The sequence below is a fragment of the Ochotona princeps genome, chromosome 30 (assembly GCF_030435755.1).
Source record: "Ochotona princeps isolate mOchPri1 chromosome 30, mOchPri1.hap1, whole genome shotgun sequence".
In the NCBI taxonomy this organism is placed as follows: Eukaryota; Metazoa; Chordata; class Mammalia; order Lagomorpha; family Ochotonidae; genus Ochotona; species Ochotona princeps.
In genome coordinates, this window is record NC_080861.1 from 8,450,362 (window position 1) to 8,476,716 (window position 26,355).

Sequence of the window (26,355 nt, forward strand, 5' to 3'; positions counted from 1 at the left end):
TGGTAAAAGCGGAAAACACCATTGATTAATTCTCCTTTCCATGGTTAGCTTTTTAATTCTAATTGGCAACAAATTCAGAGCAATATCCCTGGAGTAAAAAGAATTCTCTCCTTTTTTTCAGATCATTTGTTTCAATTTAAATCAAATATGCCTCCTTCAAAAGCCCGAATTCACAGTTCTATTAGAAACCTGCTGGCTATTATGAAACAAGCATTAAAAAAAAAAAGAAAAAAAACAGGCCAACAAAATCCTCAGCTTGCCCTCATTGTGAACGTTTGGAATCATGCCCTTCTCTTTGTAAATGAATTTTGCTCTAAGGGTCATTCCTGTCTTTCCACAAACATCCTCTTTCTGAGCGGAGGAGGAGGGGAGACCATGTCACTGAATATATTCACATGTCTTATTCCACTTGGAACTTCTGCTTCGGGTTTCATGTCACTTGTTGCCTCTCCAAATTTATCTACCTATGAAATAAACTCTGTTACCAGTAATTTCTCTAAACAGAAAAAAGATTCCAAACTCTTAACTTGTCCTTATGATGTTTTTTATATTTGTATACAGAATAGTTTGCAAGATTAAAACTCTGTACAATTTTGCAGAATCTCTATTTTCAGCACAGTTTACCATGCTTCTTAATCATTTGTCCACTCCCTCATCCTGCAAATATTAATTGAATAGTTGTTGCGTGTCAAGCACTGTTTGTAGGCATGTTCTTTTTGGAAATAAGAGAAAAAGAACTGGCCACGGAAGAAATACACAGGCAACTGAGCTGGAGTAATTACAAAAGCAAAGTCCCCAAAGGTGCTGACTTTCTTTATGATTATGTTCTGTCAGGGAAAAATTGTAATTAGTGACAGCAAGCTAATCTCTTCCTTAGCCTCCGAGGCTCCCCCAAAGAAATTAGATAAGGTCAAAGAATCTGTCAAACTCTATTTCCGTATGTTTTGGAATGCTCTCTTGGGTCTTTGAGGATTTGGAAAGAGTGTGTGTTACATACATTGCTCATTAATAATGACCTTGATAATTGTGGTGGACAAGAGTGAATTTTTCAGTTGAGTCCTAGTAACAAGCAACATAATCTGCTCTTAGTTCAATCAAAGATAGGAAGTAGATTTTCCAAAAATGTTCCTCTTTCATTTTTTCTCAATGTGTTTATCTGAGAGTGAGCTTCAGATGAATGTTTTATCTGTCCAATGATAATGTCAGAAGGATATTTAATGTATGAGGCAGTGTTATTGGTACTCATAAGCAGAATTTCCTCTCTTTAATGGATGTACTTTTTAAATTGTAGTGGGTGTTTGGCAGATGGTTAAGTCATGGCTTTGAGCTGTGGCTCCGATTTTCTGATGGTGACACGCCGGAGTCAGTGGGTGACAGCTTAGGGAGTCTGCCCCTGTCAGCCATGTGGGAAGCCCAGACTAATTTCCACGCTCCTGGTTTTTGACCTGGCACAGACCCAGCTACTGTGGACATCTGGAAAATCAGCTATGGATAGAAGAGTCATATCAGTCTGTGGATCTCTGTCTTTCAAATAAATAAATCAGTAAGAAATGTAAAAAGCCCTTAATGTATATTTGTTACCACTTTCTGTACATTCAATCTTTAAGCACTTATCGCTTAAAGCAGCTCTCTTATGGAGAAAGTGGATAAGACTGAAAGGGAATATATTCAAGAGGGTGAGGACAGATTTCAATCTTGAACCATAATGTGTTTCAATTAGGAATTAGAATATAGAAAATTGTATGCAGTCAGACAGGCATAGGAAAAGACAAATCTTAAGATCAGTAAGTTTTGTGTCTAGGAAATTAAATGACCTCACTTATCTCATCTCTTATCCCATATGTCATCTTGATACATTCCATTAGAAGCAAAGAAAGATTCATAAAAATGATAATAGTATTGAAGGCATGGCTACACCTCACTCAAGAATCTCCACAATGGATGTAAGTTAACACGCATGTCATAGCATGAATTCAGCATGTGTGCCAAGCTGTGCTGCTCTCTCCTGCCTTAGGTGTCTCTTGTGCATCTGCTGAAGACTGTGCGGTTGCTGCGTCTTCTGCGTCTCCTGCAGAAACTGGACCGTTATTCCCAACACAGCACGGTCGTCCTGACTCTGCTCATGTCTGTGTTTGCTCTGCTTGCACACTGGATGGCGTGTATCTGGTATGTCATTGGGAAAATGGAGCGGGAAGACAACAGCCTTCTCAAGTGGGAAGTTGGTAAGGCTCACACCTGTCGCACCTCTGTGCACCTGTTCCACCTACTCATTCCCGTTGCATTTTCTACTTCTAAGTTGAAAACATAGACTTCCTAGGACTTTGGAGAAAAGTAGTGGTGTCTAGTCCATCCTATTGTTAATTTGTCTTACCTTAAAAAAAAAAAACCTATGATACAAATGCTTTTTTTACAAAAAGTTATTGGAACAACTTGTGTTATTTCCAAAGACTGAAACTTAAACTATGAAGCTGAAATAACTACTCAGTCTGAGCAACAATGCTGAAGCAGTGTGTAGATAAGTTATATGCGATCTTACCTTGACCCCGATGATGCAGAACTAGTAACAATAAATCAAGGCTCAAATGACCTACAGCATATCTACAGTATCTTAAAGTCATCACTTTTACTAGAAGTGGTGAGTTAATAATAGAGAAGAAACTTCAATCTTTTCAAATAGAAAGAGAAAACCATCATAATGACACATGTAGCATACATTGAAAATTTGTGATCAAAGGGTAGACTATGTATCAACATAATTTGTAGAATTTAACGGCCCTATAAAATGTGAAGGTTTGAGAGAGATTGTCCGAGTGTTGCATAATTCTGCATAAATGAATCTGAAGCATTATGCACATGAATGCATTTTTAAATGTATGATAATCACAGGAAATTTATAGAAAATGAAAAATTGCAAGACCATCACCTCTAACCTAAAATACCACATTCTCCTCACAGGCAAATCCTTTAGAGAATTGTTGGAGTATCCCATGAAGGAATATTTTTTGTCTTAATCTGACATTTAAACAGAAGAATTGGTGCTTTCACTGATTAGAAAACCCATCTCTCTATCTTGTCCACCAAAAATCAATCTTGACGTTTTGAAAGAAGCTCAGACCTTTGCAAGGTTATGAAGCCACAGGAATCTCCCAAGAAAGAAAAGTGCCCCTACTTTTCACACCAGACAGAACTGGGACCCCTCTTGCGCTGTTTCTCTTAAAGGCCACTCTTTCACCACAGACCGTGCACAAAGTCTTCCAAGGCCATCGCTGGGGAAGGAGCTCTAGATCTTCAGAAAACAGGTTTAAAAGAGTTCGTCTCCCACGCAGATTCTTAAAAAGCCCCTCCTCTCTATTTGATTCCTGTGTTGCACAGAGCAACTGATATGTTCTGATAATGTTTATCTCAAAACCTTCCTTATCAGAGCCCTCACTCTGTGCCTTCCTGCGGGTAGGAGTTCTCATAAATGAAGGAAATAGGAAACTAAAACTTCAGAGTGAATGTCAAAATCCCTCAGATAAAAATGAAATCTGATGAGAGGGAGAGAGACAGAGTGCTAAGAGGAGGACCAGAGTCTGAATTTTCGTTGCTTTAAGATATTTTCTCTTTCTCAGTGTTACCTTTCTCTCTATGACCTTGTCTCAAAGGTTTCCTCACTGCAGAATCCAGCACTGTCCCAATGATGTTCTGCAAGTTTCAGCATTCAGTTTGTACCCTGACCTAATTTCCTTTAGGCTCAGACCTGAACACTGATAATAATTCAGAAGACTTGTCTAGTCTGGGAATCTCCATATGGAGGAATTCAGCTTATTCCCACACTCTTAAACTTGATTATGTAAGGGAAGTTTTTGTTTCATTCCCGCATTTTACTGCACTTGTACAATCTAGTTGGTGTTTTTTTTTCTTCCCATAAACACAGAGATGTCTGTGTTTCAAGTGAGAATCGGCAAGCTGAGTCTCCTCTGTACTGTCTCTCCTTTCACCTGTCCTCTTGGTCCTAGTGTTGTGGCTGGATGCAATGAACAGGAGAGTGTAAGCTGCAAGTCACTCCCACAGAGACCTTGATGTGGATCCGAGGGGAGAGCATCCAAGAGGGGGCTGTAGGTTTCTGCCATCAGGGTACTATCATTAACTGACTGTGAGTGAGAATGTTTCAGGGTGACCTCTTGGGGGAAAGGAGAGTAGAGACTGCCGGCAAGAAGACAAAGTCAATAAATGTCGAGCTAAAATGTATAAGATGACTTTGCAAGTTTCCTTACATCTGAACTAGTGTGTGCGTGTGTGTGTGTGTACAAAAGATATGAATTTGAATCCTGCTTCAGAGGTTCAGGTTTGTTTAGTCAAAACAATCTCAGTGCATGACTTTTTCATGAATGACCTTAGTTTCCCTAACTGAAGCGACTGTGTACTACTGACGCTGTGGGTGGTCATCTCACCTGGTGTTTTACAGAGTTGTCCATGTAGCTGGTGACTGCCACCATCACCATCACTGACAGCACCTGGACACTGGTCACTAAGTGACACCTGCTCAAATTTAGGAAAAGGACGTGACAATAGCTGAATGTTCCTCAGTGCAAGGGGCTTGCTTGGCGTTTGGTGGGGATGGTTTGTGCATGTTCTTTGTGGACACTGTAAGGAAGCCACAGCTTCTTCCACCTTTCACTCACCATCCCTGTGGAAGAAGGCAAGCGAGCAAGTGCAAGTCACTTGCTCAAGCTTTGTCTGCAGGGTAAGAGAAGGCCACATCTATGCTGCCTCACCTTGGTGGAAAGCAGGGTTCTGCTCAAATCGACACTGTTCTCGAAGAAAACTTTTTTGAAAAGACAAATGTCTGCCACAACATCTTGACCCCCGACACTTGAAAATGCAGCTTAGTAAGACCTGTGTTAACATACGTCTTTGATTTATAACACCTTTTACAGACATCATCATGTCAGATAGACTTAACAGAAACATGAGCACGTGGTAATCTCCAAAGGCCATCCTGTTCCCTGGGACATAGTCTCACTCCTTACGTGAGCCCAAGAGTGGCGTTCTACTTTGCAAGCTGAGTTTCTTCAGCAGGATTGCATCTTGATCACAGTAGTGTTCTCTTTTGACTAAAACATTACCTTTTACTGCTTCTCAGAATTCTGTCTGAGGCTATGACGTGCTGAAGCATACGATAAACGGTCCACTTCAAAGATTATAGAGAGAAGCTCTCAGATCTCTTAATCCTTTGGCGGGAGTAAGTTTATCCAGGGCAGATGCCTAGTAGTTTATCTATTTCATTGACAAAAAAAAAAAAAAAAGCAGGCTTGGAAATGTAGAATAAGAAAAAAGATTAAGTCAGACATATTTTTTAATTTTCATTAACAACTTTAATTCTAGGTCTCCTAGCCTTTGCTTGATGAAATATCAGGAAAGCTGATTGATTTTCAGGCTTTCTCTCTAGGACTGCTAAACATTTGCAAGCCTCATGTGGGGACTTACTGAACAGATTTGTGTTATTGTGAGCACATGATTCCAATAAACACGATGAATTTGCTCAAGAAGGTAGAATTTAAGAGAATATTGCTACTCCAGGCTTTATAAACATTATCATAAGAAATAGCATCAGGACTCAAACACAGGTACCCAACCCTGGGATGGCAGCCTCACAACTGCTACATCAAATGTTTATATTCCAAATAATATTTAAGAACAAGATCAGACTATACAAATTCAAATTTTGGATATTCAAAAGTTGGATATTCATTTATACTCATTTTGCAATGCACAAAGTTTAATCTTCTGGTCAAACAATGAAAAATCCTGGACTTACTTTTTAATACAGTGCCTCCAACTTTAATGAGATCACCTGAGAATATCCTTAGTTCTCTGAATTTTCATTCATTTTCTGAGGTGGAAGCTTACACCTGTTGCTTTTTGACAAGATTTCACAACATACGTTGAGTAGCACGATTTTAGAAAGTCACGTTAAGTCAACTTGTACTCTCAGTTACATATTAGGACCAAAGACAATTCAGTCCTCCCTACGTTTTCTCGCTCTCTTTTAATCCCCAGTACATCTGTGAGTTTATTTAGACATAGTTTATTTCTAATGGCCAAACTTGCCTATTGAAAAGTAATTACCCTCAGTACTAGTGCAGTACTTTAAGCATCCTCAAAGAGACCAGAGAGATCTCTGTCTCTCTCTTACTCCCCTTCCCTCCCTCTTTCTTTCTCTTGACCACCTTCTCTATAACTCTGTCCTTAAAATAAGTATAATAATCTTTTTTTTTAAGAAAGAAGGAATGCTTAGAAAATACTAAAACTACGATAGATTTAGACTCTTGTCTCCAGAGGTTTCAGTGTGTGCACATTGAAGATCAACTCTCCAAGCAACGAAGGGTCTTTGGCTGTCTAAGTCTGAGAAATGCAGCAGCCACCACGCATATATTTCAGACTGGACAGGTACCCTAGTGCACGCCCCAAGGAAGTCTGACAAAGCTGGCTGAACTGTATTAGCCGAGGTTCTGTACTGTTTCACCTCACAAATTTGTGGGGTGCTTAGGGGTCATATTATTCTTCTGCTAACACATTAGCATCCTATCAATTTGAAGTGTTTTAAAAGATTCAACTTAGAAAAAGTTGCCAACATCAACATTATAGTATTAAGGATAATAATGCATTTAATCCTTTTTTAATGTATTTGTAAGGCAGAGGGCTAGCTCTCATCTGCTGGTTCATTCTCCAAATACCCATAGTGAATGAATGTTCAAATGAATGAGTGACCAAAATTAGGCATCTGTAGCCAGAAGTTTCCATTCAGATTAAAAGGAGAAGCTTTGAATGAAGTCTTACTTCAATATTTGGAAGCAAATTAAACTGTTCCTATATTTCATTGTAGTAGCTCATCATTCACACAAAATAAAGAACATTTTCACTCTTCATTAGGTTAAACGTGGACATCCACAAGGTATAATCAATAATGTGACAAGAGACAGTAAGTCAAGATTGTTTCAATTGTGCAGTGCATTTCCTTTGAATATTCTAGTTATTTGAAAATCCTCAGTATTTAGGTCACAATTCAAGAGAAAAAAAAACACAATGGAAACTCATAAGTCACTGGTCTATAACTCGATTATGAAATTAAGGATTGCATTAGTAAGGCATTGGGCACTAACATTGGATATAATCACTAAAAATCACTGTATCTAAGTTCAAATTTTGAGATGTGAAGCATGACCTTTCTAGGTGCTCAAAAACAAGCCTTGGACTACTGACATTTTTAACCCAAATAAACAGTTAGGCAAATGAAATCAAAAGTAAAATTAAGAACCATGCCAGTCCAGTGCGGTAGCCTAGTGGTGGGATGCCATATGGGTGCTGGATCATGTACTGGCTGCTCCACTTTCCATCCAGCTCCCTGTCTGTGGCCTGGGAAAGCAGTTGATGACAGCCCAATGCCTTGGGACCCTGCATCCACATAGGAGACCTGGAGAAAGCTCCTGGCTCCTGGTTTCAGATTGGCTCAGCTTAGACCGTTGTGGCTACTTTGGGAGTGAACCAGCAAATGGAAGATCTTTCTGTCTCTCCCTCTCTCTGTAAATCTGACTTTCCAATAAAAATAAATAAATCTTTAAAATAAGAAGAGGAATAAGAAGAACCATGTCATATTCCAGAGGATTATAAGTGTTGAAAAACTCATAGGTTATGATTGAGGCCATTGTTGCCTAGTAGTGGTGTTGGTCATTGGGGATTTGTTAAAACTCATAGCACACACTTTACTCAAATGTGCACTATCTTTTATACTATTCTCCCAGCTAACACGTAAGTGTATGCTTTTTAGAGCTCCTGTTCTTCTCTTAGGGTGTTGGACTTCGTGTGGTGTGACAGTGATTCATCCAGTTGTTAATGCATTTTCAGTTTCTTCGTGTGTGGTAGCACTGATAGAACAAAATTATAAGCCCTGCTTTCAACCCCCCACACCATTTCTTTCAACAGGGAATCAAGAAAGAAAGAATCATTTTGAACTTTCACTCCCTGTCCTTTTCTTTTTCCTAGTTTGAGATGAATTAGGATTGGTACTGTTTCGGTGTTCTCTGCTTGAGAGAACACTCTTGTCTCTTGAGACCTGAGTATTTTACTACCAGAGTCCTTGCTTTGAGGCAATATTTTGCCACCTGTCGTTAGCTCCCTACCCTTCTTATAAAGGATGCTACCACCTCACATCACTAGAAGTCTTATCCACCTCTGGCCTCTTTCCCTCTTCTCTCCTGGGTTTTTCCAGAACTGTTATCAGTTAACAAGATGATCAGGAATGTGCTTCTGGGTCAGGCAACATTGGTGTTTCTATTTTTACCTGATCTCAACACTGAAGACATGACACATGGTAAATACTAATTTTAGGGTGTCCCAAAAGGCAATAAGTACATTGACAGATAAGAAAGAAGGTTTTGAAAAAAAGAATATATCAATGCGAAATAATAGAGAAGACTGAATTATCACTGATCAGGCTATATCTAACTAGGAGTATGAAGTTCCCAAAAATCTCAGGAATTCTTGAAATCTTACTACTCAAAGTGTGGTCAAGAAACTTATCTGGCTGATTTGGGGCTTGAATCCAATATTATTAGTTAATTACTCAGTTAATTAAATTTCTAAGTACTACTCCGTTTTTTCAGTATCATTTATCAAAAAATTCATTGATTCCCACTAATTAAATATGGCTTTTCAAATATGCTTATTTATGACTTTATGACTGTGTATGTATGCCTCTCACTTGGCTTCATTTTTTTCCCATTGGCAATCTTGTTACACCAGTGTTGCAGAATTTTAATTACTGGACTGTTGAAAAATAGAGCACAGGTTACTCATTTAGATCAGTAACAGAAAATCATTCTCCCCCTTAAAAATTCAAATGCCATTTTAACTGGAGTTAATCTTAGAAATTAGAAATCATGTCATTCTAACAGTGAAACGTGCTTGATTTCCAAAGTGTTTGTTGCATTGTTTCCTTTCACTAGGGGTGCATGTTTCTCATCACAAATATTTCTAAGCATATTTTGTGTTTCTGTGAGAGGAATTCATTGTCTATTAGTTGAGTGGATTTGAAGTTGGGAAGTAGCTTCTCTTGAGGCTTCCACATGGATATAGAGCCACAAGGACTTGAACCATCCTCCACTGCTTTCCCAGACTGAACTAGTGGAGCAACCGGGACCTGAACCAGTGACCATATGGGATTCTGTCACTTGCAAGCATACCTTGCTATGCCACCACACCAGTCTCATTGTCTGTTTTTTATTTCAGTCATTACTAAATGAAAAAATTGAGAAACTTTATAATAAAATTTTGAGGAGGCCTCAAAAGATCTGTATCTAATATTATTTAATGTTTTAATTTACTAATTCCTTTAGATTTTCAGAGATAATCCAGCCAAAGTTGTATCCTAATTATCACTTTAAAAATAAGATGACTGATTCTTACTGATTGGAAATTGTAGACCTTCCTGAATGATAAATAAATATTCCCACATGTAAATAATATTTTACATGCAATTATAAAAAATTTGCAGAATTGCAATATGTTCTTCCTTGGGATTTTGGTAAACAAAACAGAAAACACCTTAGAAATAGATGTTCTTTAAGGTTGTTTCCAGCTTGAGGAAGATCTGACAAATTACTTTCAAGAAAACAAAGCTGTGCCAAGCCAAGCAAAAGCCAGGAGCCAGGAACTCGTCGTGGATTTGCCACGCTGAAGCGGTGGCCAAAGCACTTGCGTCATCCGCTGCTGCTTTTTGCAAGTATAAGCAGAGCTGGATCCTAAATGGAGTAGCCGGACCATGAACTTCTGTCCATATGAAACAGCGACATCACAGGGAGCCACTTTCCTCACTCTGCTACAATGATGCCCCGTAATATGTTATTAAAGTGTTGAAAACTTCATATCCGATTTATTTTGCAGAAGAATTTATTGGTGAAACATTTAACTAGGAAGCTTATTGTGAAGAAATACAAAACTTCACCACATATTGTAGGAACAGCAAAAGGATTGGTTTGGGGAAAATTAATGAATAACAGGATTTGCAAATAAAAAACTAGAGGAGAAAATGGCAAGGCATTTCTGGGAAGAGTAGGCCAGCTACTAATGTACAAGTTAATAAAATTAATTTCAGAAGAAGCATGGAAAGCAAGTCTTACCTGGCAGAAGCAATCGTGATGACTCCAGCATAATTATAAATGAATATTGCTACATTTGACCTTTGCAGAGAAATTTGGAGTCGGAATTTGGGGGAGCAAGAGGGATTGGGCTAAATCCCTAATGTTTAAATAGTAGCAAGCAATTTGAAACTGAAACACATGGTTTGCCCAGCGCAAGGTCCTCGCCTTGAACACACCAAGATCCCATATGGGCATCGGTTCTAATCCCGGCCTGCTTCCCATCCAGCTCCCTACCTGTGGTCTGGGAAAGCAGTCAAGAACAGCCCAAAGCCTTGGGACCCTGCACCTGCATGGGAGACCCGGAAGAAGCTCCTGGCTTTGGATTGGCACAGCTCCAGCTGTTGGGGCCGCTTGGGGAGTGAACCATTGGACGGAGGATCTTCCTCTCTGTCTCTCCTCCTCTCTGTATATCTGACTTTGTAATAAGAAAGAAAGAAAGAAAGAAGAAAGAAAGAAAGAAAGAAAGAAAGAAAGAAAGAAAGAAAGCAGGCACAGTTTGAACACCAAGCAAAATATCTGTTGCTGCATTATAGGTCAGTAATGTTCCTTCTAATAGTGTGGGTGAAAAGAATAAAGTCGAAATGATAAGTCAGATTTTGGCTAAGATGTGCAACTGTGGCCCTTAAGCCACAGAGACCACTAGTAAATGAACTGATTTATTACAATATCTTAGGAATTTTAATCTAAACTCAAGGACAGAAAATATTTTTCTTCACGATCCTTGGTACAATGTTTCTTCCAGCTACACATTCTAACAAAAAGTAACAAAAATGCTATTTTTCAGTTATTGATCTCACTCTCAATATACTTGCATTAATGAAGCCTTTCTCTGTTCTAATTGTGTGAATATTTTTGTAAATGAGTTTGGCATGTATTAAGAACTTCCAGTGGGATGCTTTTCCCATATGAGATTTTTCACAATGTGAACATAACTCATAGATACATAGTGGGAAGTAAAAGATAATTAAGCATTTTATTTAAACTAATTAGACATCATCTGGCATAAAATTCCAATATCTCCTACTTCCCTTCTTAGCATTGTATATATGTGGGTGTTTGCTTCCTATTTAGGATTTTTCCAGCTGGCCACAAACAACAACAACAAAAATAAATAAATAAATATATGGCATGGTCCTCAACCCTAGGGAGGCCTTATTTGAATATAATAGTTTATCATGGCTTTTGAATTTGTTTCCCAATGACACTAGCAAGGAAAGATAGAGACGAAATTTCATGACTATAAAGATGCAAACTGCCCCGCTTTCAGAAATTTGCGAATGTACAAGCTATTGTATTTTTTAAAACCTGTCTTCTACATAAAATTTGAGTAAACTGAAAAAAGAAATGAGTACCAGAAGACCCATTCAATAGGAATATTCAAAGCAAACACTTTTGACATCTATATTCATATTTTAGTATGAAGAAAATCAGCTAACCTTTGAATTGTCAGCTTCCCATGAACAGAGCGAAGGTTATATCTTTTAGAATGCATATTCTGAATTCAGACTTTAAAGTCTGTCCCATCTACTTGTAAGTACTGCCTGTATACATTTACAGGAATGCCTTACTCATCTAAGAGTCTATAACATATAGTTAGCTCTACCAGCATCTTCAGGTTTTATGAGGAATACATAATGTAAAACAATGAGTAATAACACCCTGCACCTGTGCAATGCTCTTACTGCTGTTTCCAGTGTTGTGTTGATGGTCAGGCTTGTGATTGACAACAGTTTTGCTGGATGTGTCTCCTACAGCTGATTTTGCTCCAGGAAGCTGTACAACTGTCTGCAGTCTCTACTAAAACCCTTCTGCCAATGGTCAGGGATTATAGGCTTATTTTTAGCAATCTTTCCAGCCAAAAGTGGACTTCTGTCAAGACTAGCTTTTTTTTTTTAATTGTGATGCACAGGAGGCTAGCATTTCTAATTTTATCATCTGACCATAAAATCATGTTTTAGTGCTTGCCAATTTCATTAAAATTTTAAAGGACTCAAATACTGATATAGGTTTAGAGGTTGCAAAGCCATTCTGTGGCTTAGATGGTTTATTTTGAAATATGTGATGGCTCTTCCTACCCGCTTGTGGAATAACCTGGGAAATTGTTCCACAGTCAGCTCACACCTGATTTATATTAAGAGCATTTCATACGTGAGTATTAATTCCAGTCTCCAAAATGGTGTTTTACATGTTTTACACAAAAGTATTTGTGTAGCACTACAAACATATCTGACAAAAATACAGAAAATAATACCATGCTATGTTAGACTTCAAATACTCCACAAATACTTAAAATGAATGACTCAGTATCATTTTGTTAAAAACAGAATATGTAATTGTACAGTTTTGTTACAAGCTGAATATCTGTAATTTTTTTTTCCATTGACAGTATGTTTCCCATATCAGATATAACAGGTTGTTTGTTTATGTCTGTACACATTTTTACAAATTCTAAATGAAACTACAAAGTTGAGAGAATTTTGCAAATCCTGGTATTTTGATAAACATTTTGTATTGGAAAACATTGACTAGATCCCAGCATTAGATCTGACTGCCAACAATTAGGATTCTTGAATGTGAACTACTTTGGTGACTAAAATATAGCTCTCCTGTATGCACATGTGTTGGGTATTGCAACCAGACTGAATGAGCTTAAAATAAGTCTCCAGACGTTTCTTCAACAGTTTTCTAAAGCCTACCCTTTACCTTATTTTTCTTTAGAATTTACTTCAAATATCTAGAAATGTTTTCCTCCTCTTACATTATGTGCATTCTTAAAGCCAGACACCCTTCCTGACTCCGGGGAGAATCACACTAAACGCATCACACACATGCAGGGATACATATAGGGAGCAAAATGACTTGACAGGGGTTTTTTTTGCTAATTTATGTAAAACGATGCCCTTTCCAGAGAGTTAGTTATTTATTAAGTATCAGTTTTTGGTGTAGTAGTTAGACCCAGGTTTGCTTATGGTAGCTGATTCTGATATCATAGAAGAAAACAAAAGTAATTTTTAAAACTTTAGGTTAGGTACACCCTTAACTTATATCAGCTTATGCAAATCCTCTTATTTACACATTCTTTTTAATTTTATTTTCATAGCCTAGTACCTATTATTCATGTGCATTCAACTGTCACAACTATGTTTTTCCTCTGAGTATTCATTCACTTCTTACTCATTCTAAGCAGAACAATCTGAATATTGCATCACTACTTTAAACACTTTCTGATCAATACAGCTTGGAGGATTTATTCAGTCAACTGTACATTGCTTTATTTACAATTGTGAGTGTTTCCCTCATTGATTGAAAGGACTGAAAACTACTATCCCCTGTTTTTTATCCCTTGTGCCACAGCAGCCTGGGCTCTCACTGGACCTCCCCTCCCCTGGAGAGTTATACTGCCCTATCTTAAATCTTAAACATTATGCATGATAGCTGAATGTATCTTAATTGAGTAAATTAGTTAATTAGCCAATTAAGAACAAGAGAATATAGAGATGGAAGGATGGAGATACTCTATCAGTCTTTCTGCACTTCTCTTATGCAGAAGTGGATAGAAAGAGAGTTGATATGATGAACCCTTGCTGGAAACTAGGTGTCAGAACAGAACGTCATGAATTCAGCCTTGTCACCAAGGCACAAATGATAGACCATGAACTGTGTTCAGTTCTGTGACAAAACATCAAAGAAACACTTTGACAATCTGCTGAATGTTCAGAGAAGGAAAGCAAGGCTTAGGGAATGGTATGGTGACCCTGAAAATCTTACTGACTGTTGGAACTGGTGCTGAGGTGTGGCTAACCACATGCTTAAGCATTAGCAGTGCTACAAAGTATGTAAGATGAGAATAAAAATAGATTATGATGGGAAACCAAGGAAGCAGTTTTGCCTCAGCAATAGCCTTAAAGTGCACCAGAGCTTTGGCAGTGGGGAGAATCATGTATTTCTGAGTTTTAGCTCTTGTAGGAATTGGAGCCAAATCCTGGCCTCTAACAGGCCTGGAAGCACCAAATCCTTCATTACTTAGCCTCTTTTTGAGAGGCCCTTATGCTACTTTTCAGCACTGCTTAGCTGAGTAAATCTTCCTGTAATCCCTGAATTGCCTGCCCTTCCTGAGCTCCCTGCTACCCATTCTACTCTGCCTCTTGCTACTCCGACTCTTGGAGTAAGCCCAATGTTGAATAACTTTATCTCTGAATGACACCTTTACGACCCTTCCCATGGAAGTTAAAACATGTTCCAGGAAAGTTAACTGAAGGGTTGTGTACAAGGCTACTCAGTTATGTGTGATAAACACAGTTGTTTCAGATTGATAGAGCAAGATTTAAGCAACTATATGAATCCTATTTCCATTGGCTTTTATGGCTTCAGTATTTCCAAACTTCAGACCTCCTGATGCTCACTAAGCCAGAAAGAACATTCTGATAACATAATTGTCTCAAAAATGAATGCATCAGATTTGAGATTAAAAAGTCAATTTGATTTTACTATAGATGTCTGGTATCATTCGACTTGCTGTAATATATTCAAATAGTAAAATGAATGGCAGCTGAATCCCATGGTAGCCCCATAATCGAAGGACATGGTCTCTAACTGACAAAGGGGAGGTTGAACACACAAAAATGTGAGTTTAGTTCTTAGTAACTGGCCATGGTAGTAGTGTCCTCCTTTTCACATTATCTAGATTTTTGTTCAGCATAATTATCTTATTTATATACACTTGTGAGATAATATGATCATTTAATAGTTATACCCATTGTGTGATGATCAAATCAGGTTAATTGCAATTCTATCAACTTATTTTTTTAATTTACTATCACACAATTGTATGTATTTATTGGATATAGTATTATATTTCATGATTTATATACAATATATATTGTTGGAATCAGTGTACTTAACATTTCCCTTTTTTAGCACCAAATTATGTTTGAGCTCCTTTCTTTTGCGGGCATTCTGTCGTGCTGTAGAACACCAGAACTTATTCTTCGTTTCTGTTTTTGGTGATCATTATTCAACCAAACCCTGAAGTCTTTCTTGACTGTTTTTCATTCTTTACTCAATGCTTTTCTTCTCCAGGTCATTTCCACGTATATTCTTTTTTCCCATACGCACCTGGCAATGTGTCTCTCTTTACTTCAGATTATTTTCCTTTACATGTTAGTCTTGAGATGGTCATTCAGTCTCATTCATGCTTCTTACTTAATGAAAGATTTCATTTCATATGACATCATCAGTGTCATTCAGACAAAGTGCTAAGAGCCAACGGGCACCAGAGAACATAGTCGTGAATACAAATATACAGTTTGTGCAAAAAAAAAAAAAACCAAACAAACAAAAAAAAAACCAGTCTACCTTAAGATATTCAGGTTATACAGGAAGGTTATACAGAAGGATATTCCAAAGGTTGAATCTAGGTATTGACTTGTCTTATGTTTTAAATATTTAAATAGTATCAGGCCATCATTCAGGCAGTGCTTATTAAAAAAATTCACTGTCCCTTTAGATTGTTTATATTGGGAAAACTCTATGCTGTCCTTCAGTAACAGTGTAAGGTGAAAGAGCTTTTGTGTGCCAGACTAGAAATGAAACCGCCTTTTGCCTTGGTTTTCACTGTTTCACATACACTAAAAGACCTGGTTGCCAAATACTGCTTGTATTGGGATCTGTAAGGAAACTGAGAAGTTAAATATCAATGGCTGGGATGTTTCAAAGGTGATTTGAAGGGCTTAATTTAGCTACTCTTTTCATTACATGTAAGAAATCACATAGGAAAAATGAATTCTCATGAGAAAACCAGAAGTTATGCAGTTTTCAGTTTCCTTCCAGCATAGTCCTGACCTATATAGAAATCTTTTGCAAAGTCCAGAAGAAGAATCACAGAGTCCTATTCCTGGAAACTGAAGCATTGAGAAAACTTCCTTTTATAGCCAAGTCTTTGCATACATAGAACATTAACACACCAATCCCCACAACTGCCTTTGGAATGACAGGTCAGACTTCTGGGAGAAGGATCCCTCACAAAAGTTTCCAACCTCAAAACAGAACTAATACAAGATCTGCAGACCATATGCCCAAATGACGGTTACATTTAGCAGGAAAATTGCTATAAAGGAAACTCTTATTTTCAGATAAAAGGGAAGATCAGTCTCAGAGGAGAATTCCCTGAGCATGTATTCCTCCAAACAATTGTATCTAGGTGAGAGCTAGAGACAAATAGAGTTTATATCTACTGGCTCATTCCTCAAAGACTTCAGTGGCTGGAGCTGGGCCAGGTCACAGCCAACCCCAGAAAGTCAATCCAAGTTTCTCACGAGGGTAGCAGGAAGCTGACTCCTTGAATGATCAATGCTGCTTCTGTGGGCTGGTAACACAGCCCACAGAAGCAGGCATTGACCTTAGGTGCCAAAATGTGAGATGCGGGCACCCTTACTCATGTCTTAATCCAGGACAATGATTGGCCCCTGTGTCAGTGAAGTCAACCGGATATTCGTTAATATCAAAATGTCACCTATCTAGAAGGAACAGAAGTATGATGACATATTAAAATGTATAATGATTTTCAGCTCAAATCAGACTTAAGTTGTGGTCCTTCTCCCTAAAAAACTGTCTACATTTGGTTATATTTTGTTCTAACATCTTAATATCAGATGTTTATACTAAAATATCAGTGTACTGATATTAACATTTCATTCTATGAATTTTAGCTCTTAGAAATAAAGTAGAAAAAAGCAAAATGACCTGACACGATTATAAGGCATATATAAATATTCAGCACCTTAGGTGACCAATGTATAGTCTCCAACCACTAATGCACAAATGTTCATTAATGTTATAACTTCACATTTTTATCATAGAGGAGTCAGGTAATAGAAAAGCAAGTTAATGCCAGGAAATATTCCATGTTTTATCCATTTGGTGTCTTCAGAATAATCGTATAACGGAAAGTGTCGTTTGTAAGAATGAATGTTGCAAGATCCCTGAATTCCAAGAATGATGCCCTTATGTGCATTGTTTTTACTTAAAGAGTTAGGATGCTGCATTTATATTTTGCACATCATTCAGTACTGAAGAATTCTTAACGTTTTCCTAATTATCAACAAAGCAGAAAGTCCCCTTCCTTTGGAACAATAACAGCAACAAAAACAACTTGAACGATTGCTATGCGGAATACTGTCCTCTGTGAAGCAATTTGTATAAATGGAGTCGCCTCACATCTAACAGTCTGTCTGACGAGTTACTATCCTGTTATCCAGTTTAGAGAAAGAGTTCACATACACACCCCCACACACAAGAAAGTAGCTTACTCAGCATTGTGCAGCTGTTAAGTAGCTAAATTAAGATATGAAAAATCAGACTATATGATCCCATGACAAATTTTCTTATTCACTGGCTTATGATGTGTCCTCTGCCTGCTGGGTAATCAAAATATACTGTGTTTTCTGATTGTGACATGAATTTGTATGCTCGTGTTTCCTCATGCGTCTTACTGTATCTGTTGTTTGGCTCTGTGTTGTCTTCCTACATTCTACTTCACAGTTTTAAAATATTTCCATGATCTCTCCGGCCCAAGCCTCACTGCCACATGCTTATTTCAGGGCCAGTCACTCATCTACTCATTAGCTTAAAACTTATGTGGGATATCCTCTCATTCCCATTGCTTACTGCATTTTACGACCCACCAAGTCATCCAATCAGGTTAGCTGTATATTCATTTAATATATACATTACTGGATGTAACTCAGAATGTCATCCTTTAAGGGATATCAAAGGCTTCCACCAAGCTTCACTTTGAGTCTTGGGATTTCCTAAGCCCTTGGCGCGAAAGCCTTTAGAATAGCATCAATACAAAGCTAAGGTAAATAAAATATAGTGGACTCTTTACTGGAGTCTTTGCATGTAAGTCAAAAAAACATGTGGTCTAATTCACTTTACAATTACTTTTATAACTAAAAAGTTTGAAGCACATTTTCTTCAAATGGAGAAAATTATTTTGAAGATTTACAAGTAAGGGAAATTTATGTCTTTTCATAGGTTTACGAAGTCCCATCCTTTCATGTAAAATGAGAATTGGCTTGCAAATTTGAAGGAGTCACTTAACTTCTCTAACTTTGCACTAATCTGAACTTTTGAGAGAAAAGAAGATGAAAAGAAAATTTGAGTTAGGTCATAAAAATTTATACTTTACTAGTAGAACTAGATGATTTGGTAGGATTCAATTATTTTTATTTCAAACTGTCTCCTGAAAGAGGTTTTTCTCCTGCTAAGTAGCAAGTGTCTTGCAACACTTTTACTATTTTATTTATGTCTTTCTAAAGGATGCCCTGGGTTCAGGCTTATGTGTGTGTTCTACAGATCCTTGAAGGTCCTGGAAAACACTTGCACCATTATTCATGAAAGAAATACCCATGTTGGGACAGAGATTGGAAAACGTTGTGAATTTTACATACTCTGCACAACAAGGCTAAAGGCAAAATTTCAAGCTTTGTGTTCTGCCAACTTAACCATGAGTGTACTCTTTGCTATACTTCTCTCTGTTTTTGACTGAGACTTGAAAGCCTTCTGGAGTGCCCACATTAGCTGGAAACAGCCAGCCTGATCTACTTCTTGATGTCAATCAGAGAATTCACAGTAGTTGCTCGACTGCTATCTGATTGTTTCATCCGTTTCACATTCTTTTTAAAATTGCTGGCGTAACGTGCATGCAATGATGGCGTATCTTGGAAGTTTATAGTAGTTATACAAACTTTCAGCCAGTTAGTGTTTAAATGAAATGCTGTACCTCAGTACACATCACTCAGGATGTTTCTACTGCATAAGACTTTCAAGATTGTTAACACTGTGGAGCAGTGATCAGTTCTGCACTCCTTTCAACATTACGTTGGTGGCATGGATTTCATTTTCTGAAAGATGATGAATCTTTAGCAGAGATAGAGCAGAGGTGGTGTATCAAAATGGGAAAATCTCCTGCTGTTATCCCGTGATTAGCTGTTGATAAGTCTCCAATCACGTAATTAAAAGCTGAGACAAGATGAATTTGCAAAGTATTGGATGATTACACAAGCATTTTGCTTTAAAACAAAGCCAATTACATGTGAAAACACATTACAGAAACTGATTTTATTAAATCATCAATATGAAAAGGATTTATTCACAACATACTCAAGTTTGAAAGCTGAAAGACCAGAAAGGTTAATTAATGCACAAAAGATCACACATCCACTTAATTAGTGACAAGCCCAAGAATAGGACCCCAATTTCCTAATTCAAAGTCTAGCCTTTCCTATTGGGCTTCAGAGTTTTGCCTCAAAAGTAGGATGCAACACTTCAGAAATACCAGAAACCTCTTAGTTTATGAGCATCAAAGTGAGATTAACAGGAATCCCATCTAATGATTGCTTTCATTTTACATCAGAACTTTAAAAGCATCAATGCTGTCCACTAGCAGGACCAGCATTTAATGTCAAAGGCCACCGCAGTGATGCTAATGGAGTCTAACCCCTCTGCCCCTTCTTACAAAATGGAGAAGGCGTGTTGTCACAACAAGCTTTGAACCCAGGTCTGTGACTTTGTCCTTAACTTTACTTCATATGTTAAAATATAAAAAGCCCACAGATTAGTTAATGGAATTATCAATGTTTATCACTTTACAAATGTGCTATGATAATGTAAAGGTTTATACTGGAAGACTCTGGGTAAAAATAGACACAATAGAGAGGGACTCAAACTCTTTCAAACTTTCCATAAATCTAAATTTCAGAAAAAAGAAGATGTATTTATATGAAGACCAGAGTTAAAGAGAGAGATGACAGAGAAAAAGAGAGATCTTCCATATGCTGGTTCATTCCCCAAATGGCTGCAGTAGCTGGGGTTGAGCCAGGCTGAAGTCAGAAACCAGGAGCTTTCTCTCAGGGTCTCCCATGTGAATGCAGAGGCCAAAGTTTTCGGGCCACACTCCACTAATTTCCTGGGCTTTAGCAGGGAGCTGGATCAGAAATGGAGCAGCTGCAACACAAATTGGCACCTTGTAAGATACCAGCACTTTAGGCAGAGGCTTAACGCACTGTGCCACAATGCTGGCTTTCACAAATTTAAAAATAACCTCCCCCCACATACACACACACAAAGTTTATTTCCAGTGAGAAAAAAAAAATGAATAGTCAGAAAGTTCATGGAAATGTGTATTATTAAATTCTACACATGGTTGACAGCTGGGTTAATCAGTTTGATTGCAGTAATCTTTTTACAATGTATGTGTGTATTAAAACATCAAAAGTACATATTGTAGATATAAACTTTTATTTGTTAATTATACTTCCATTAAGCTACAAAAAGAAAAGCTATTAAAACATGTTCCACAGGCCACTAAGGTGAAAAATAGAGTATTACTTATTTACGTAGCATGAAAGAATGAACACGAATGTTTAATCAAACTATTAGGAGAGCAGAAAAGTATACAACATTTTTCCCAGGACCCATAAAGAGAGACAAGTTCATGGTGAGAGTTGGAAGGGTTAAATGGAGGTCTCACAAAGTCCCTGACACTCGCGGTGTGTTAGTGCTGTCTCTAACATGGGTGACCCAGCCTGACCCTGTGCCCAGTGTGATCTCCGACACTGAGCAAGCCTTTCACTCACTCGTGAGGAACCCATGTGCCCCAGGAGCAGCCGATGATTGCTAGTTTTGATTTTCCCCAATCCTAACGATTTTCCATGTAATTATTAGTCAAGATAAAATTAATCTAATTGAGAACAAGAATTAAAAATTATGTCTATTTGAGGTTTGTTAGGATTGCAGTTCAGGAGACACACAATTCAAGCCATCATAGAGACGTAGTAGGGGGTTTACCAAACAGCAACTGGTATTACAGCCCAGTTTACAAGAAAGCTATTAACTGTACTGTTGTTTGCCAGAAAATGTGATTGGTACAGTAAAGATTAGAATGCTTGCTAAAAGAGAGATTGGACACAATCTCAGGAAACAAGAAAATTGTCCTTATAAGCTGTTGAGAAGACTGAAAAATCTCACACCAGAAATGGCAGGCTGGCCCCATTCACATATCCAGGAGGATATGTGCCCACCAAGCCGGTTCTGGAGTTCGGCTTGCAGATACATCTGAGCCCGATCTTGACAAAGCCTCCACCCACTCCATTTTAGGTGCCTCATATTGATGATGCTCCACTGTAATTTTTTTTGATTGGCAATATTAGGTTACAATTGCCAATATTGGTTGTGTTTTTATTACATATACTTTGTTTGAAGTGCCCCTTCCATTCAATTTCCTATAGATATTTGTTGAGCTAAAATGCAGACAAATGAGTTAAAATGCTGACACTATGATTTTAAACAAGTTATTTAATCTCTCTGCGCTTTAGTCTTCTCATATTTGAGATAAACATTCCTAAGGGATATGGATCATTACTGGAATATCAAATCAAAATACAAACAATAATTAAATGCATTCAGTAGGATGAGGACATGGCACTGTGGTCAAAAGTACACCTGCTGTGGCCAGCACAAGAAACATTGGTAAAGTGACACCAGGTGCTAATCAGCAGCCTGGAAAGCATCACATGGGTGGGTTCCCTTCTTGTGTCTAAGCCAACTCTCATTACAACAGGAGTTATTCATAACAAATTCAGTGGACCGCCACTTTGTGTAACAGGTTTGATCAAATACTTCTTTGCTTTCCATTGTCTACATACTCACATTTAAGCACACATCTAAATCTGAGTTAACAAGCATATTTTACTGTTTTAAATGTTATTTAAATATTTTGTATGATACAAATTATTCATCGTGGGTTTCCCTTAAATAACATGTCCCTAGCCTAACATATCAGTTAAATTTGTCAAATACTAATATAAACCAAGTTTTTTAGGAGCATATCTGTTATAAACAATAGGTTGCACTTCTACAAATTGTGAATATGCTTACATATAAATGATAGACAAGTATATTGCTTAGGAAACAAAGAGTAAAATAATAACTGTTGAGAGTTAAAAGTTTGCATTTATGCAAAATATTAGAAAAAGACATAGATTGAATTACCCTGCTAATTGTAGGCTTTTATTGATATGATCATTAACAGTTATTCTGCCTTTGAAATTTAATAGCATATTTAAATCACCAATCTTTTCTGTACATTTAATCTATTTTAGTAAAGGTCAAATTATGCAATGATATATTTTGGTTTTATTAAATAGCAATGGAGTTTGGGGGGTTATATTTAAAAGTCTCTGATGTGTATTCTTTCTCCTTAAAAATGTTCTTGGGAGAAAACATGAGCTGAGGCAGATAGACTGTGCTAGGACATTCCTTCCTTTAGAGATAAGAGTTTCTGGCATAAACAAAAGATTGAATAACAAATTGGTTAAATTGCCTCTTCTGTACAATACAGTGACACGGTTGCCTTATTCCAGTGGAACATGTACTCTCATTTCAGGCTGTTCTGTGAAGATTTTATTTAGCCACACAGCCATTCCCAAGTTTGTGGGTGTTACCTTCTCTCCATTTTCATGATGGTTTCTGCTCTGTCAGCAGGAATACAGTTTAGCAGCAACACTTTTTTAAAAGGCAAGATGTAGCTCAGAATAGACAGAACACTTGGCTAGACAGAAATGAGGTACAGTATCAACAAAAGTAGGTCTGTTGTGAATCTGTGTCTGTTCCTGCTACCAGTCCTGAGACACAAGCTTAAATGTGTGCAGAGGGACAGGTATTATGTCCTCAGAGAAACCTTCATCCTAACTTATTAAGGGAATCAAATTATGTGGAAAATGATTCCATGCAGAGAATACTTCTAAGTTGCACTTGTGTTTATATTGAAGCCAACATCCTGGCTGGCTCTCTTTTTGAGAGTACTTCAGAATCCATAAATCCATTAGTCAACAGAAGGAGTCCATAGCATTTTTGATGGTGTGGTTGTATAGTTCATTCGGCTGAGAGCGAACAGTAACTTTCCTGTAAGCCTCACATCGTCCCATGCATTCACTAAAAGAAAAAGGAGATCAAGTAATATTTACAGTTTAGGCAAATTGACATTTTTCAGTTATGGGGACTTATCTATAATTATCAAGAAAGGCCACTATGGGGAAAAGGGGGGGGGTGGGATGGGGAGAAGCCTCCTCTGTCTTCCTCGTCTAGCAGAGACGATGTGAAACCAGTTTTGGAGCACAACCTGGAGGATGCCTGACAAATAGCCAGCCCAGCAGCCATTCAGCACCCCCTTGTTGTCCATGCTCCAAGAGCTTTAGCCCCATTCCCACAAGAGCACTGCTTTGCAGAATGCTCCATCCTGAACACAATGATAAACTCATTTGTCATTTTGCTTCCCTATTTTCCCACTGCATCTCAACTCTTCCTTAAGGCACAAGAATACATCAATGATGTTTTACAATGATATTTGATTTGCCTTTTTTGATAGCTCTCAAACCACTTTTGGATTTGTTGTCTTTATTTCTAACATGTTTCCATAAAAGATTAGTCTAGGCTTTGCCACATCATGTTTTACCACTGCTCCCCCACCCCCTTAAAATTCTAGAGCAGACTAACTTCGGACCAGAAATGGTCTCCCCAAGAAACTGTTCAACCCATCTGGACAATAAGTAGCTGGACTCTATGTTTGGTATATGTTTGCAAGGAAAGAATCTTGATTGAATTTGAACTGTAATACTGCATCAAGGTGGAGGAATCCACCAGGGGGGATTCCCAGAGCCTATGAAACTGTCACATAATGCAAAATAATTAATAAAAAAAATTCTAGAGCAGAACATTTTAAACTGTGTTCTTGGACCACAAGGAAGTGACATTGCTGCAGGAAGCTGTGAATCACCTGAAAATGTATAAGAGCTCTCATGTGAAGCTACACATAAACATTGTTCTCAAAGCAGGATCTGTGTCTCTTTTCAGAGTCACAAACGTGTGAATTTTTAAGCACTAGGAAATACCAAGTTGCATCCCCATGCCACTCCTGGATCCTATCAAATACATTTTATCTCTACCTTCTTTTGTCTTTTATAGTCCACTGCTGGCTTCATACTTTCTGTTATCTTTTTAAATTGTGTGGCTTCTGCATTCCAACAAAGGAAACAGAAAGAAGAGAAAGAACAAACATACTTTCCTAAAAAGCTCTGCCAAAAACAGTGGTTGACATTTTCTTCACGTGGCATCTAATTCAAGGCATTGCAACAGGTTAGACGGCATGCCTGCTGTTGCAAATGAGAAAACTGAAAAACAGAGGTTAGTTATTCCCACTATTTATCTGTAACACAGTCCAGACTGATATCTATTTTGAATCTGAAGTTCATTGCTCCCTCAAAGTCTTTCTTGATGTTATGAATTCCCACAACTTATAAACAGCATTGCTTTTCATAACCTGTAACTCTACATCGAATTATTATTCTCTGCCACCAAGACACACCTTCCTGCACTTTGGGCATAAATCTAGTACAAATGTATAAATGCACATTTGTTGCTCTATCTGCATCATGACTCTATCAACCCATCACACAGGAACTATGCGTGCATTCGTTAATGTTCAGATTTTAGCCTGCCATTACTAAATCACGCCATTGCCAGATGTTCTATTGAGTTTCAGGATACCGTGTGTCTAGGCCTCCACATTCTCTTTAGATTCTACTTGAGAACTTTAAAAATTTACCAATACCTGCAAATGATTCCCGAAATCCTCATTTAGTTCATGAGAGGGACCTGGATCATGTATTTTTTATAAACTTTCACAGTGACACCAACTTTGAATCATTGTTCTAGAGCAGTAGCTTGTCAATGTGTGGCTCAGCAGCATCAGTAGCACCTGGACACCTGTTAGAAACACATGTCCTCAGCCCTGGCTCTAGGCTCCACATGTATTAAATCAAAAATGCCACAGCTACAGGGACTGATCTCTGACAGCCCTCAAAGCGTTTCCAACGCAAACTGGTTCAGGAATGCTTCTCCAGAGGCCAGGGTGAATCTGGCACTGCACCTGTCACTAAACCTTTCTTCCTATTCTCAGTGAATTTGCATTTTAAATTTGCATTCTTACTTTCTAGCACAGTTCCACCATATAAAATCTGAATGTTTTACTGCTGCTTCAAAAGTGTAATGGTTTCCATTTCTTCTTGGACAGTCATTAAGCTAAATGTTTACAGAAAAGAAACGACCTGTGGATTAACATAACTTAATAGAACTCTTGTAAAAGTTACACACACAGAAAGAAAATGACCAAACATCTAATGATAAGACATCGGTAATAAAATATGAAATCTCAAGGGGGAGAAAAATATTCCCTATAAAGGATTTGGAAGTGACCTTTGTGCTATGTTGCCGTTGTAGATCATGCAATTATTACTAATTCTATATTTGTAATTCTCCCATCTTTATCAGTACAGCTTTTTATAGCTTTTTGACAGGAAAATCAACATACAACAAACTATACATATTTAACACATGTAACTTGGTACATTCTGTCACATATATACGCCGGTAACTGAAGACAGTTCAGGAGAGGCATCCAGTTCCATTATAGGCATGTATTACCTATGTAGCTTAGCCTTCTTGCACACATACACACACACACACACACACACACACACACACACACACACACTTCCTTCCATGAAAGCAGAAGCAGGTGGCAAAGCTTCTAAAGCTCATAAACAAATATAAAGTGAGACAGGAAAAGACAACTTGATTGTGAGCCTAATTGAATAGATATATTTATTCAGCCAGTCTATTTAGATGGTCTATCTCGCCTATCTGAAGTCCAGATCCTTGTTTTTAATCTTCATGTGGAAGTTTAACACATCCAGTTAACCTCTGTTTTCTTAAATTTCAATCAAATGAGATCATGTTTACATTTTCAGGTGATTTACAGCTTCCAACAGCCATTTTGTGTGGGTCCAAAGGCACACATTAAACAGTTTTGCTCTAGAAGCTTCTGTTTTTGAGAATTTATTTTTATTGGAAAGGCAGATTTACAGAGAGGGGAGAAAGAGGGAGAAAGATCCGCTATCCACTGGTTTACTTACCCTGATGACTGACTGCAACAGCCAGAGCTGAGCCAGTCGGAAGCCAGGACCTGGGAGCTTCCCCTAGGTCTTCCACACAGGTGCAGCAAAACAAGGACCCAAGGCTTCCTCTGCTACTTTTCCAAGCCATCAAGTTGAGGGAC

At 37.9% G+C, this 26,355-nt stretch overlaps 1 protein-coding gene across 1 annotated transcript in view; it reads left to right on the top strand.

The window, feature by feature from the left end:
- KCNH8 (potassium voltage-gated channel subfamily H member 8) overlaps positions 1-26,355 on the top strand; it is a 215,474-nt gene that overhangs the window by 134,589 nt on the left and 54,530 nt on the right. The window contains exon 7 of the mRNA XM_058657087.1: positions 2,015-2,222. Within this exon, the coding sequence (XP_058513070.1) occupies positions 2,015-2,222 (208 nt within the window). The remainder of the gene's footprint in view (positions 1-2,014; positions 2,223-26,355) is intronic.